The 15786-nt window shown below is 37.6% G+C and overlaps 1 protein-coding gene across 2 annotated transcripts in view; it reads left to right on the top strand.

The window, feature by feature from the left end:
- The window catches only part of NUP35 (nucleoporin 35), a 46769-nt gene that overhangs the window by 16851 nt on the left and 14132 nt on the right, over positions 1-15786 (top strand). For both annotated transcript variants that reach the window (XM_070802584.1, XM_019969689.2), the window contains exon 5: positions 13312-13453. In XM_070802584.1, the coding sequence (XP_070658685.1) occupies positions 13312-13453 (142 nt within the window). The remainder of the gene's footprint in view (positions 1-13311; positions 13454-15786) is intronic.

The raw sequence follows: 15786 nt of genomic DNA, 5'->3' as shown, positions 1-15786 counted from the left end.
GTAAGATTCCTAGGTTTTAGGAATAAGGACATGGACATCTGGGGTGGGAGGGCATTATTCTTACTACAAATAGTTACGGAAAACTAACATTTGCTCAAAAATGTTTAGGGAAAGTTTTCTAAACAGAGGAATAAGCAAGTACAAAGGCACTGAGGTGGGATTGTGTCTGGAGTGTTCAAATACGTGTCAAGAAGTTAGTGTGAAATGGAGTGAGGGAGGGGTGAATAATAGGAGATGAGGCCAGAGAGGTAATGGGGGTTATTGTATTAATAGCACTTGGTCTTTACCCAGAAAAGGTAGAAAAAAATAGGATGAGACTGCCCCAGTGATGTGAATAGACTTTGGAGTAAGGGACAGGGTGGAAGCAAGGAGATCAGATAGTTGGCTACTACCTTAACCCAGGTGAGAGATGGGGGTGGCTTAGACATAAAACAGGACAGGAAAGGAGGAAAAGAGAAGCAACAGCAGAAACAGATGAAATGAAAGAAGCAATAGCAAGACAGTAGATTTAAATGAACTGAATGGACAATTATATAAACGAAATGTGCTAAACACTCCTGTTTAAAGGCAAAATGGTTGACAAAGTAATACCCAGTGACAAACAGATCTTTTTATCCTCCAGATCTTGATTTCTTCAAGCAGTGTGTGAGCCATCACTGGCAGTGTTCTTTAAAGTATAGATTTCTACTACTGGTTTGTCCAATGCTATTTCTACCATGTTCCTCAAAGTTCTTCCAGCCTCCACCCACTGCCCTATTCTAACGGTATGTCCCACTTAGAGGTATTACAGCAGCATTCTACTTGGTACCAGAATCTGTATTTTTAAAAAACTTTTGCTGTAACAAATTATCACAAACTTAATGGCTTAAAACAACACACGTTTATTATCTCATAGTTTCTGTGGTCGGATGTCTCGGGCAGAGCTTGGTTCTTTAGAGCTCAGATGTTAGCAAGGCTCTGTTCTTTTCTGGAAACTGTGGATGAATCTGCATCCAGGTCGTTGGCCAAATTCAGTTGCATTCAGTTGGAGGACTGAAGTCTCTGTTTCTTTACCAGCTGTCGCCAGAGGTTATTTTCAGCGTCTAGAGGCTGCCCTCGTTCTTTGGCTTCTGGTTTTCTTTCTGTCTTCAAAAGCCGCAATGGCAGATCAAGTCTTTTTATATGCTTTGAGTCTCTCTGACCTCTCTGTTCTCTTGTAGTTCTGATTTGACTTTTCTGCCATCTGCAGCTGTTAAGGGATCATTTGATTCCTTTGGTTCATTGCAGTAGTCCACAGTAGTTCTTTATTTAAGATCAGCTGATAAATAACCTAATTCTATCTGTAAAATCCCTTCACAGCAATACTTGGATTAGAGTTTGGTTGAATTACCAACCAATAAAACTGGGGGACAGAAACTTTGGGGTGATGACTTTAGATTTCTATCACATATCATGGTGAAAAATCTAGGATGTCACCTCTATTTCAGTTACATACTTGAGGTAAAATGTTGTAGGGGAATTAGTTCAGGTTTTAGCCGTCTTAATCTGATCAAACAAATAGGTAGGTGACAGTGCTTTGTTGTGTGATAGTACCTTGCTACTTGACTGTTTGCTATAATAGTGATTGTTTGGCTGAGTCAGTAAACGACTCCAGAGACTTTGGAAATGCAAAAGCACGTAATTTAAGTAATGTGTTATATGTTTTAAAGCATTTCTTAGTTGTCTAAAAACATACATTATACTATTCTTATTGCTGTCATGTAGAAGAGTACAGGGTTAAAGCTAATTAAACTTCCTTTTGTTAATCTTTTTTTTCTAATACTGTAACTTCTATGAGTTTCTTGTAATTTTAGAAACCATATGTGAAAATATAAAAACTGTGATAGGAAAATATCCCTGTCATAAAATTGGCCACTGGGAGCCACAGCTGCTTCTCCTTTAAGTTTAAAGAATTTATGTATAGAAAGTCTTAATGGGACATAAGTGAAAAAGAATGCTTCTTCTTGAAAAAGAATACTTTTGAAATCATGTTGTAGGCATGAGGACTATGATGCATGGTCGATACTAAAGAAGAAATTGAATAAAAGAGTTGAAAAGATTGAGGAAGAATATGTAGACTTTCGTTTTTTAAACTCTTACATTTAATGTTAAATACATGAAAACTTCTATAATTTGTAAATTTTAACTTTCGGAGGTTGACAGCTTTTATAAAGAGACATCACAGGACTTAATGGTATGAATTGCTGGTTTATGCTGAGGTCTTTCGGAGAAGGCACTGGCACCCCACTCCAGTACTCTTGCCTGGAATATCCCATGGATGGAGGAGCCTGGTAGGCTACAGTCCATGGGGTTGCTAAGAGTCGGACACAACTGAGCGACTTCCCTTTCACTTTTCACTTTCATGCATTGGAGAAGGAAATGGCAACCCACTCCAGTGTTCTTGCCTGGAGAATCCCAGGGACGGGGGAGCCTGGTGGGCTGCCGTCTATGGGGTCGCACAGGGTCGGACACGACTGAAGTGACTTAGCATGGCATTGTATACATGAGTTTAAAGCTCCAGGAGTTGGTGATGGACAGGGAGGCCTGGCGTGCTGCAGTCCATGAGGTTGCAAAGAATCGGACATGACTGAGCGACTGAACTGAACTGAACTTGTATCTAATAAGGAGATTTTGGTTAGTTTTTAATTCTATGCTGCTGCTGCTGCTGCTAAGTCACTTCAGTCGTGTCCCACTCAGTGCGACCCCAGAGACGGCAGCCCACCGGGCTCCCCCAACCCTGGGATTCTCCAGGCAAGAACACTGGAGTGGGTTGCCATTTCCTTCTCCAATGCATGAAAGTGGAAAGTGAAAGTGAAGTCACTCATTCGTGTCCGACTCTTAGCAACCCCATGGACTGCAGCCAACCAGGCTCCTCCATCCATGGGATTTTCCAGGCAAGAGTACTGGAGTGGGGTGCCATTGCCTTCTCCGTTTAATTCTATAACTGAGGTTAAAAATCTCTTTTAAAATCTTATTTCTGGTGCAGGAAAACCTTGGTCATACAACAAAGTAGGTAATCAAGATTAAAGAATTTCAGAAACTTTTTAATCATTATTGCCTCTGGTAAAGAATACTGAATGTTTGCCCTATCTTTCCCCATCCTCACAGATCAGTTTTCTTCTGCTGCTATTTAAGTGTTCCTCTATTTTTCATCCTATTTTTAATTAAAATTTTTTTTTTACTTCAGAAGTTCTTTCATTTACTTGTCAGCCTTTGCAAGTAGTATAGCATTTATATGTACTGAGCTAGAATCCTTATTTGTGTTAGCATACTGTTAACAGATTAAGTATGATGTTTAGATTATAGCCATTTTTGGCTGCTTTTGTTGATGCCAGGAACTCAATTCAAATAGTGTTCCTAGAAGAGCAGATAAAGGACTAGTTTTTCTGTGAGTAGCTTTTCCCTGACACTTCTTTTTCTGATCTGGGTTAGCTGTTCCTTGAGTGTGAGCCTGTAGAACTCTCTCTGCTAGGCTCTTATCTTACTCCATTACTGGGTTATGATCTTTAGGACAGAGATTCCTTCTGTATACCTTCATTGTTTACCTGTCACAGACCTGGGTATAAAGGGACATCAGTAAATGTTGGTTGACTGAATGGATTGATGGATGTAAGTTGTAGTGAGTTGAATGGTGGCCCCCAAAATGACATGTTCACATTCTAACTCCTGGAACCCTGAGTACTGCTTTTTGTGGCCAAAACATATTAATTTAAGGATCTTGAGAGGGGTATCTCTCAAGGAGAGTGGACAGTTAAGGAGAGAGGAAAAGAGGGGAAGATAATCCTGGTTATTACCTGGATGCAAGTGCGCCCTAAATCCAATCACAAGTGTTCTTAGTGGCACAGAGAAATTTGGCACAGACAGGAGAGATACACAGAGGAGAAGATGATATGAAGTGAGGCAAACATTGAAGTATTGTAGCATGAAACTAAATAAATTTTAGTGATTAATTTTAAAAAGTTAACGCCACAGGCAGAAAAATGGTCCCCCAAAGATGTCTGTGTCCTAATACCCAGGAGTTGTGAATATGTTACATTACATGGTAAAGAGAAATTAAGGATGCTATGGAATTAAGATTGCTAATCATCTCATCTTACACAAGAAGATTATGCTGGACTAATAGAGTGAACCCAACAGAATCACAAGGGTTCTTAAATGGCGAGGACCTTTGTGTTCTCTAACACAAAAGTCACCAGCGTCTCTGGAAGCTACAGGAGCCAGCAGGCAAGGAATTCTTTGATTGCTGGCCTTCAGCAGGTGTTAGACTCTGCTGAAAACTTGTTCTTAGACTTCTGGTTTCCAGAACTTTAAGAGAGAATACATTTCTGCTGTTTTAAGCCACTCAGTTCGTGGTAGTTTGTTACAGCAGACAGAGGAAACTCCTATATGTATATAGTGTTTTGAGGCAATGACATCCCAACACTGATGATTGGAATATTTGTGTCCAACTTGGCGTGGCATAGTTTTTCTTTCATATATTGAGTAAAAATTAGCCTTAATCTTAATAAGTTTCTTATTGCTGCTGACACAGATTATAGTGGTTTCAAATAACTCATTTATTACTTTAAAATTCTGGAAGTCAGAAGTCTGGAATAGGTCTTAGTGGGCTAAAGTCAGAGTATTAATAGGACTCCAATCTTTTGTGGAGGTGCTAGGGGAGAATCTTGTTTTCTTGTCTTTTCCAGCTTTTAGAACTGCCCATATTTCTTGGCTCATGCATTCTTACCAACTTCAAAGCCTGCAGTGGTTAGTTGAGCCTTTATTTCACATCATTTGTTTCCCCTTGTAATTTAAGGACCTTTGTGATTCTGTTGGGTTCATTCTATTAGTCCAGCATAATCTTCTTTGTGTAAGATGAGATGATTAGCAATCTTAATTCCATAATTCCATAGCATCCTTAATTTCTCTTTACCATGTAATGTAACATATTCACAACTCCTGGGTATTAGGACACAGACCTCTTTGGGGGACCATTTTTCTGCCTGTGGCATTAACTTTTTAAAATTAATCACCAAAATTTATTTAGTTTCATGGCAAAGTAGCCATAGTACCATTGATTGGTCTCTAATTTTAGTGGGATAATATCTTACGTTTTAGTCAAAGTAATAATTGCAGATTGTTTAAAAATAGCACATAGTACTTAGATGCAGTACTATAATGAAATGCTGCAGTCTTTAGCTTTATTCCTCCAGAACTAGCCTGTCCAGATCTTAGAGCTGTTCCTTTTGGAATTTAGCTTCCCTTACCTGAATAAGTTGCTGTATTAGCTATCTGTTGTCACTATGACATATTACCACAAGTTCAGTGACTTAAAACAGTTTGGATTTATTTTCTTGTAGTTCTAGAAGTCAGAAGTCCAAAGTCAGTTTCATTGAGCTACAGTCAAGGTGTTGGTAAGACTGGTTACCTTCTGGAGGCCCTAGAGAGGATCCATTCCCCTGCTTTTTGGTTTTGTGTTTTCTAGTTTCTGGTGGTTACCTATGTTCTTTGGATTGTGGTCCCTGCTTTCAACTTAAAAGTGTACTGTATCACCCCAGTCTTTTTCCATCATCACATCACATCTCTTGTGAGGACACTGGGGGATGTATTGGGGGTCCACCTGAATAATCTTCCATAGTCTTCCCATCTCAGGATCCTTAATCCTAAATGCATAATCTCTTTTGCTATGTAAAGTAACGTTCACACGTTCTGGGGATTAGGATGTAGCCATCCTGGAGGGCCACTACTTAGTTGGCTGTATATAATTATATTGCTAATTCTTGATTTTCATTTTTAAAGTTGCTATATTTATCTTAAGGTAATTGAAGATAATTATCTCCCCTGCATTATCTGAATATAATTGAAATATATCAAACTTTATTCCTCTGTCAGTGTTTTATATTACTATGATTATATAAGTGCTGTTTAGTGTTGCATCAAGTAGTATATTATAATTTATCCTTCCTTTAAAATTTTAATTTTTCTTAATAGTTGTTTCTTTTTCCCATTTGTCTAATTTTCTATGTGCCATTTGCTTTCTTTAAGCAACTGTTCTGCTGCTGTGTCTTTTTAAAAATGCTCATAGTTTCATTTTTGTTTGTTTTAAACTGAGAACTTCTAATTCTCAGCTTCTCTTCTGGCTGTTTCCTATATTAGCTTGGTGTATAGCTCTTATCTCAGGATTTGCCTTAGCAAGTTTCTAGAGTTGCTCTGTTTTTCCTAGTTAACATGTTTTCTTAGTTTATTTTCTCTTTTTGGTGAAGGACATATTTGAGTACCTTTCTAGGATAACTTACATGGGAAATAAACTTTAAGACCTTGAGTTTGAAATGCTTTTTACCTTCCTTGTAAGTGGGTTGCTTGTTTGGCCAAGTATAGAGTTCTAGATTGGAATTTTGGAGGCATCATTCCTTTGTCTTCTGGCTTCCAGTGTTCTGCAGAAGTCAGACACAGTGATGGTTCCTAAGCTGTTGTAGGGGCTTGGTTTCAAAAAATTTAAGGTCTCTGTATGGTTAGTGTTTTCAGTTTTACAAATCTGCCTTGGTCTGGGACTTTATCTTTCTGGGGAGTTGGTGGATCCTTTAAATCAAGACACTTAGCCTGGGTTTTGGCAAACTTCCTTATATTTGATAATAGCCTTCCCACTGTTTTCTGTGTTCTCTATCTCTCTGGAATTTCTTCTGTTTGTGAGTGCTGCAGAGATTTCTAAATTTCTACTTTTTCTGTGTTAGAGTGTCTTGTATATCTGTATTATACTTTCTGAAAGGTGTCCATAATCTCAATTTCCAGTGCATCTAATAATTTATTTTGATATTTTAATATTCAATGATCTTTTTTGCTGCTATTCTCTTAAAGTATTTAAAATGTAGCATCCTGTCTTGTTTCATGGTTAAAATAACTTACCAGTGAAGTTCACGCTGGACTTTTATTCCTGTTCATACTGTCTGTTTCCTTCTAGATCTTTTTTTTTTTCCTCTCTCCTTTTTCTTTTTTTTTTTTTAACTCTTATACCTTTTCTTAGTGAAGGCATATATATTGAATGAGGCACTAAATAGCTACTTGGAGTCTGTGTGTGTGTGTGTGTGTTGACAGTGGTAGGAAGGGGGAAATTAGTGGAGAGAGGTTATTCTGCCTCTTTTTGGGCTTTGCTGTAGGAGCATCGGACAGTTAGATAAATTTTTGTTGGAAAAATATCTGATTTCAGTATATATAGGTCCTTTCTTTTAAATTTCCCAAAGAAAAATTCTTTAATATTCGGTATTAATGTCTAAGCTGCTGTTCTGAATGTAGAAAGGGAGAAGTCTTCTTTTCAATATGCAGATTTTCGCTTAGTCTCTTACATAGTTATTCTCCACTGTGACTGTGACCCACCTGCTGCTGCTGCTGCTAAGTCACTTCAGTCATGTCCAACTCTGTGCGACCCCATAGACGGCAGCTGACCAGGCTCCCCTATCCCTGGGATTTTCCAGGCAAGAGTACTGGAGTGGGGTGCCATAGTCCTGAGGTATTGACGTTTCTTTTCCTTGGGGACTAACACCTTGGTGTTTTGGGGGTGGAGTAGCTGCACAAGATGAGGAAGGCCTTGCCTTTTCATCCCTTATTATATACTCTCTTAAACTAGTTTTCCTTGATTTCAACCAGGAGTCTGTTTCACACCTTCTGTGGTCTCCAAAACCTTGGACTTTCCAGAGTGATTGTCATTAGGTACCTGACAAATGCTGGAGATGAATACTGGTGTTCAGTTCGTCGTACTATTTTGGATATTGTTATATTCATCCGGGTACAATGCGTTTGTCAAACTGCAAGTCTGAGCATACAGTCCCTGCAAGACTGCTGTATCTTCAGGTGCCGACTGTAAGTTTAGGGGTCCCCAGGGCCACTTTCATTTCAGACTTGCTGGCTGCAAATTCAGGCTTTCCCAAGCCCACTCTAAGGTCTTATAATTCACTAGACAGATTGAGGATCCACTGAAAGTGCAATGCTTACAGTTAGTTTTATTATAGAAAAGATACAGATTAGAACCTTCTAAAGAAACAGCTACGTAGGCTGAAGTCTGGGACTGTTCCAAGCAAGAGCCGTGACGTGTTATCCTCTTGGCGTTGACACATGCACTACGCCCAGAGTATTGGCAAGCAGGGAAGCTCACGGAGCCTCCATGCCTTGAGTTTCCATTGGAGTTTCATCACATAAAAATGATTGCATCATCGATCAAGTGGCTAAACTCAATCTCCATCCCTTCTTCTGCCCAGAGGTGACCTTTAACATGAATGGTCTTTATGGGTGGTCATTATGGCATGATCTACTTCACTAAAAGTCACCTTGTTAGCATGAACTGTCAGGCTCACTTGAGGTTGAGGGGCCTGCCACAAATAACAGAAACACTCTCCTGGCTGGGGAAATTTCCTGGGGTGTAGGGGTTATCTCCCAGGAACCTGGAAAGGCCAAACATCTCTTTGGACTGAGACCAAATTCTTTTTATATGTTGTGCTACATTGTTTCATGCTAAAAAGATAACAGCACTGCCAGGGAACTCTTTTTCTCCCAAGTTTCATATCCCATGTATCTCTTTAAAATTTCCCACTCTTTCTGTCTCTTATTTTCATTTAGGTTAGTGGTCTGTTTTGAAATAATGGAATCTGGTCTTTAATTGAAGACATTTTCATAAAAGGTAATAAGTTCTTTTGCCTTCCACTTCCAGTCTGATCTTAAGACTGTTTGAGTAATGATTTACCAAGGGAGACAAAATTTGATGTGGTTTGATAGGCACACTTTTTCATTTTACAAAGCATTGCTTACAGGTAACAGAAGTCTGATTGAAAGGAAGTAAAATTACTGGACCAATGAAACAGTAACAAGGTGGGGGGGCAATTATGCTAAAGTTATGTACATAGTTTTAGATTATGTATAAGTGATTTATGTTTTTCAGAGTAGTTGATGGGGCAAAAATTAGATTGCTTATTTGAGACTTAATTTTGATTTGTTTTATTTTTAAAGGTCATAATGGTTGTCTTATTTTATCCTTCATTTAATTTCTTCCTTGAAGGTTATTACATGATATAGCAAAGCTAAATTGTACCTTATTGGTAATACAGGACATAAAATTTTTGAATTGGCTTTAGATTTTATACTAAAATGCCTTTTTACCATCTCTTATTGTGTTAAAGGCATGTCTTTGTAGTAAGAACTAAACTTATTTAAGGTTATCTTTTGTTTTCTACTCTGGAAAAGTGTTAGGGATTCCTCCCAATAGTTTATTTAGGTCTTCCCTGCCTGTAGTACTCTAGGGAGTATGTTGGAGGCAGAGGGTAAGGGAGGGGTGATATTTAACAAATCAGTTCTATGTGGTATATCCTTTCACTAATCAATTCTGTGTGGTGCATTCCTAAAATCTCATGTGATTGTTGAGAGCCTGCAAGGGCCAGGGAGCCATGGCAAAATGGATCCAGTTAGAGCCCCCGTTAATCTTAATCATTCCACTCTTTGACCCTGTTCTATTTGCTTTCTTGTTCTTATACCGCCGCCCCCCCACACCTCCCCCAGTCGGTAAAGAATCTGCCTGCAATGCTGGAGACCTGGGTTCGATTCCCAGGTCGGGAATATCCCCTGGAGAAGGAAATGGCAACCCACTCCAGTATTCTTGCCTGAAGAATCCCATAGAGGAGCCTGGCAGGCTCCAGTCAATGGGGTCACAAGAGTCGGACACGACTGAGTGCACTGTCTCTTTCTTTGTGTGCTTCTCTGTATTTTCTAGCAGGAAGATTGATAAGTTGATTAGCTCACTTATTAAAGTAGGGTGTCTCATTTTAAATCAGGCTTAGTTTAGAAATATTTTATACCTATTAAATGCCTCTGTGATGATGAAGAAAAGAATAATTGCTAGGAAAAAGAAAAGTTACCAAATGTATTTTAGCATCCTGTGCAGTTTAACATTCTTTAAGTTATTTACTTTGTATTGTCTCTCTTAAGCATGAATTTAATTTTAAAATTAGGCACATCTATAGACTGAACCATGTAATATACTAGAATTCCATGTCCTTCTTGGATATCCTTTTGTTTTCTCTAGAGTTAATAATAACTGTTCCATACCTTCTTTTGCTTGATTACTGTTGTAAAAATATTTAAATATTTGTCAAGTTTCTGGTTGCTAAATTGTTTTTAGCCTGATTTCTTGAACATAAGAAAATCAGTTTTGAGCATCTCTTATTTTCTAATAGGGGCTAGGATAGTGTTTTGATTAAATAGATTTCTTAATTAGCCTAGCAGATCTGAGGTGATCTGAAATTATTTACTTTTTTCCATAAGGAAAGGCTATATTAATGTGTTAAATTAGATTAATTCTGGTTTCTAAACTTGAGTCCAGATGATGTAAGGGAATTCAAGTTGCATGGCATAAGAATTAAGAACTTTGAAATTTGTAAATGGTCATATTTTTTTCCTCTTTAGTTAAATCACATTGTTACATTGTAGTTTTTACTTTATTGATGCCTTTGACTTTTAATTCTGTTGAGGCTGTAGTTTTGGTTTGATACTGCTTGGAGGCAAGAGAATGGAGATCATTCTTGGAAGTCTTTTATTTTAGATTTGACTCTGAATATGTTTGTGCTGTTGATGCAAAATAATAATTGTACCAAGTACATCATTCATAGTATTGAATTTATATCTTGTTAAAATAGTTAACTTTTGTGAGTTCTTATCTATCTAATGTTCCATTTGATTCTTGAAGTAACGTTTAAGTCTACTGTTGCAGGTTAATTGATGGATATAATATAATAGAGGGAAACTAACATTACAGAATTATTGAGCTATAATTGACAGTCAAGTTTAAATTGTATACTATGTGCCGATTTGCTACACTGATATATTACAAAATGATCCTAGTGTTCGCTGACACTTTTCATCGTATTACTTAATTACCGTTTATTTTTTTGTGGTGAGAAAAAAATAGCAGCTTTTAAGTATGTAATCTGGTATTATTAGTGATAATCAGCATGCTGTACTTAAATCCCCGGAGCTTATTCAACTGTACCCTTTGACCAGAACAACTCCCCTTATCCCCTATCCCCAAGTCCCTGGTAACCACTGCTGTGAGTTCTGCGCTTTTACACTCCCATATAAATGGGGTGATACAGTATTGGTCTGACTTCTTTCACTTACCATCTTGAATGTCATGCACTCAAGGTCCATCCATATTGTCGCAAATGGCAGGACTTCGTTCTTTTAAATGGCTGACTGACATTTCGTTGGACTTCTGTAGCACATCTTTATCCATCTATCTACTGATGGACCTTTATTTTGTATCCGTATCTTGGCTGTTGTGAATAGTGCTTCAGTGAACATGGGAGTGTAGATATCTGAGATCCTGGTTTCATTTTCCTGGGCTATATGCTCAGAAGTGGGATTGCTGGATCATATGTAGCTCTCTTTTTAATTTTTTTGAGAACCCTCTATACTGTTTTTCATAGTGTGTGTACCAACTTGTATTCCCACCAGCAGTGTATAAGGATTCCCTTTTCTCCAAGCCTTATCCTTATCTTTTTTTTTTTTTAAATGAAAGCCATTGATGAATAGCCATGAGATATCTCATTCTGGTTTTGATTTGCATTTTCCTAATGATTAGTGATATTGAACACCTGTCTTTGTACCTGTGGACATTTGTATGTCTTTGGGAAAATGTCTGTTGAGTTCCTCTTTCCATTTTTTTTTTTAATTGGATTGGTTTTGTTTTGTTTGCTTTTTGCTGTTGAATTGTATGAGTTCCTTATGTATTTTGGAATATGTATCTGCATATGTATTCCTTATCACTCTTCTCTGCATTATGATTTTTTTCTTACAGGATTTTGTTTTCTAACATACTAGGTATTTGCTTGTCTCTCTTCCATAAGAATTTAAGCTCTGTTAGAGATTTTTTTTCCTCCCTTTGGTCTAACTTGGTCACTTTTTGTATCTTTAATACCTGGAATGATCCTTAGTGTACATTTAAAGTCTCTGCTTCTCAGAAATAAGTGGTCTTAATAGGACAGAGCTTCTGAAATAAAATGAACATGTAAAGTGTTTAGCTTGACATGTTGGACATGAAGCACTCATTAATTGTAGTTGTTGAAGGATAAGAAAAGAAAAAATAGAATCAGACGTTTCAGATAGAAATATCCTGAATAAGAGAAAACTGCATTCACATCTTAGGGACTAGGGTAGTACTGTTTAGGAGCACACTGGAAAAATAAGGTTGGAAGTATATTGATGCTTTTGAATTGTGGTGTTGGAGAAGATTTTTGAGAGTCCCTTGGACCGCAAGGAGATCCAACCAGTCCATCCTAAGGGAAATTGGTCCTGGGTGTTCATTGGAAGGACTGATGTTGAAGCTGAAACTCCAATACTTTGGCCACTTGATGCAAAGAGCTGACTCATTGGAAAAGACCCTGATGCTGGGAAAGATTGAAGGCAGGAGGAGAAGGGGATGACAGAGGATGAGATGGTTGGATGGCATCACTGACTCGATGGACGTGGGTTTGGGTGGACTCCGGGAGTTGGTGATAGACTGGGAGGCCTGGCATACCTCCTTCATGGGGTCACTGAGCGGATATGACTGAACTACTGAACTGAACTGAACTGATATTGTGGAGACCAAGGTATTTGGATTTTGTACTGTCTAATGAGAAGTAATTGAGTATTTTTAAGGCAGAGGTGTCATAATGAAAGTGGTGGGTTTGGAAGATGAGTCCAACAGAAGTCCTTGAGGTTGACTGGAGATCCTTCTGGTGTAGGTTTAACTGGAAATTAATAAAACATTTAGAAATTTGTAATAAAAAATAAATTTGCAAAGTCATAAGTTACACTCAAATTTTAATGGTTTCCTCTCATTGTATCAGTTCAGTTCAGTTCAGTCGCTCAGTCATGTCCAACTCTTTGCGACCCCATGAATCGCAGCACGCCAGGCCTCCCTGTCCGTCACCAACTCCCGGGGTTCACCCAGACTCACGTCCATCGAGTCAGTGATGCATCCAGCCATCTCATCCTCTGTCGTCCCCTTCTCCTCCTGCCCCCAATCCCTCCCAGCATCAGAGTCTTTCCCAATGAGTCAACCCTTCGCGTGAGGTGGCTAAAGTACTGGAGTTTCAGCTTTAACATCATTCCTTCCAAAGAAATCCCAGGGCTGATCTCCTTCAGAATAATTATGATTTGGGTACAGTGTATATTTTGAATTATTTATGGAATTGCCAACTTTTGATATACTTTTCCATTTAAAACTAAAACTTTCATTTAAAATAAACCAAAATGTTTATATTGTTAACTAACTTACTAAATATACTAATATAGGGCAAAGTGTGTTTAGTCCTGCAAACATTGGTCAACCCCGAAAGACAACGTTATCTCCTGCCCAGTTGGATCCTTTTTATACTCAAGGAGATTCTCTGACATCTGAAGATCACCTTGATGACACTTGGGTGACTGTGTTCGGGTAAGGTTTCTAGATAATTTAACTTTAAAGCAACAACGTTTTCTAATGAATATTATCAAATATATTTAAAAAAACTAAAATAATTGCACAGCAGATACTCATTTATCTACCTAGATTGACCTAAATTCATCTTTTTTTGTTATTGTTAGTACATTTCAGGGTAAGTTGCAGACATCAGTATATATCACCTTGACATTTCTTCTCTTCTTCTCTTGACATTTCTTTCCCTTCTCCGGGGGATCTTCCCAACCCAGGCATCGAACCCAGGTCTCCCACATTGCAGGCAGGTTCTTTACCAGCTGAGCCACAAGGGAAGCCCTTGACATTTCAGCATGTGTATTGCTTTTTGATTTTTAATAGTTTTTCCATCATTTTTCTGTTTGCCTTTTCTTAAATTATTTTCTCTTCAGCATATTTGCTGAATATTGGAAGCAGGTTGAACCACTAGACTTAGAAAGCCCCTTCCTTTGTTGAGATTGTGTCTGTGTTTATATTGGACTTTACCAGTTTTGAACTAACAAGTTGAATTGTATTTGTATATATATGCATACTATGTCACAGGATTGGTACTTACTAACTCTAGAATATCAAACATTAATAGAAACTGTGCATGACAGTCCTGGATGCATTTGAATAGGTTTTTAGATCCAAAAAAAGTACTTTAAGGCATCTTAGAAATCATACTGCATCACGAACAGATGAAAAACTGAAGGGGTAGACAGATTAAGTGATTTACTCAGAGACTTTGTATCTAGAGACTTTATATCTAGTTATCAGTAAAGCTTCAGCAAAAACCCAGGTTTCTTATTTTCAGGCTGTGATTGTTTATACAGTACTACATAAGGTTCGTTTCTGAAAGTGTGATGTCATACTGTTGCTGAACCTTAATTACTATACTTAGTTTTGGGGTGAAAAATACAAAAACATAAGAGCTTGAAGGAAGAACAGTGCACACAGTAAGTATTAGTGTACTTTAGTCAATTTATTTAAATTCAGAGGGATGTGTAAGATTAGAGTGAAGTTTTCCTTCTTACCTTTTCCCCAACAGCTACAGTTTTTCTCCTTGTGAGGTAGTTACTGCCACCTGTGTTTTGTGTCACCTTCCAGAGAGAGTTGTTGTTGCTGATTCTGTTTAGGTAAAAAGCAGGGTCATATTGCTTTTCCTTGTTCTCCAGAAAGCCCACACTCAGCCCTACGTCCATAGCCACTGGGCTGACTGCTGCTGCTTTTTTTTTTTCTGTGTTTGTGTTTAAATTTTTGTATTCTCTCATGAAGTGCTTGTCTGTTTTTGAATGTATCTGTCCACTCAAGTGTCTTCTTCAAGTTTAGTAGTAATGGTGTCACTTTTAAGCTTTCTCAGTAGTTGGGTAAAGTAATTGAAGTATTATACTTCTGTAAGTCCTTCATTTTTAAGACTTATCCTTTCCCACCCATATATTTTCTGTTGCTTTTATATTTTAGTAACCCTGCTTATGAATTTAATTGCAAGAACAGAAACATTTTCTTTTAAGGGATAAAATATCATCTTTTGGTTATAGGGAAGTGCAGCTAAAAAGTACAGCTAAAATACATTATATATGTTCTTCCTTTGATAATTTGACTTTTTCCTCCTGACTCAGGGTCATCATGAAATAACATTTATTGTTTTAGGGTAATGATTTTTTAAAAAAAATTTAATTGGAGGACGGTTTCTTAGCAGTGTTGGGTTTGTTTCTGCCGTACAATGGGTGAATCAGCCATAAGTATACATTTTTCCCCTCCCTCTTGAGTAGGGTGATTCTTTGACAGAATATTGGACTGTTTCTCCTCAGAGTGGTCCTAGACTCTTAGATTTATGTTTTATTTCTCAAGTGCCTCCCTCAAGTGCAGACATTATTTCTCTGGTTTTGATATTTTTTAGTCCTGCTTTGCAGTCACCCTGACTTTTTTGTTGTTTTCTTTGGAGTTAGAAACCTTATATCCAAACTTACGTAACATAAAATAAATTTCCAATCTTGAATGCAGTATTGTAGTCACATAGATTTTAATATGTGAAGTTTCTTATTTATTTTTATGACTCACATTTTTTCCTTTAAGTTTCTAATTCAAGCTCCAGATAACTGAAGTTATTGGTTAAGGAAACTCCAGTTTTTCAAGTTGAAAATAGCTGTATTATTTGAACTATCAAAGTTATATCTCATTGTGTTAGTTAAGGCTTTATGAAGCACTTTATGAAGAAGAAAGTAAAAATCACTTAGAATTTTCCATACAGAGATAAGGCCATTTAAAATTTTGGTAGCCATCTTTTTAGTTGATTGTTTACCATTGATTCTGGTTCTGAGTTTTTGTTTCAG

This window comes from Bos indicus, chromosome 2 (genome assembly GCF_029378745.1).
Source record: "Bos indicus isolate NIAB-ARS_2022 breed Sahiwal x Tharparkar chromosome 2, NIAB-ARS_B.indTharparkar_mat_pri_1.0, whole genome shotgun sequence".
NCBI classification, from domain to species: Eukaryota; Metazoa; Chordata; class Mammalia; order Artiodactyla; family Bovidae; genus Bos; species Bos indicus.
This window is presented reverse-complemented; position numbering and strand designations above follow the sequence as displayed.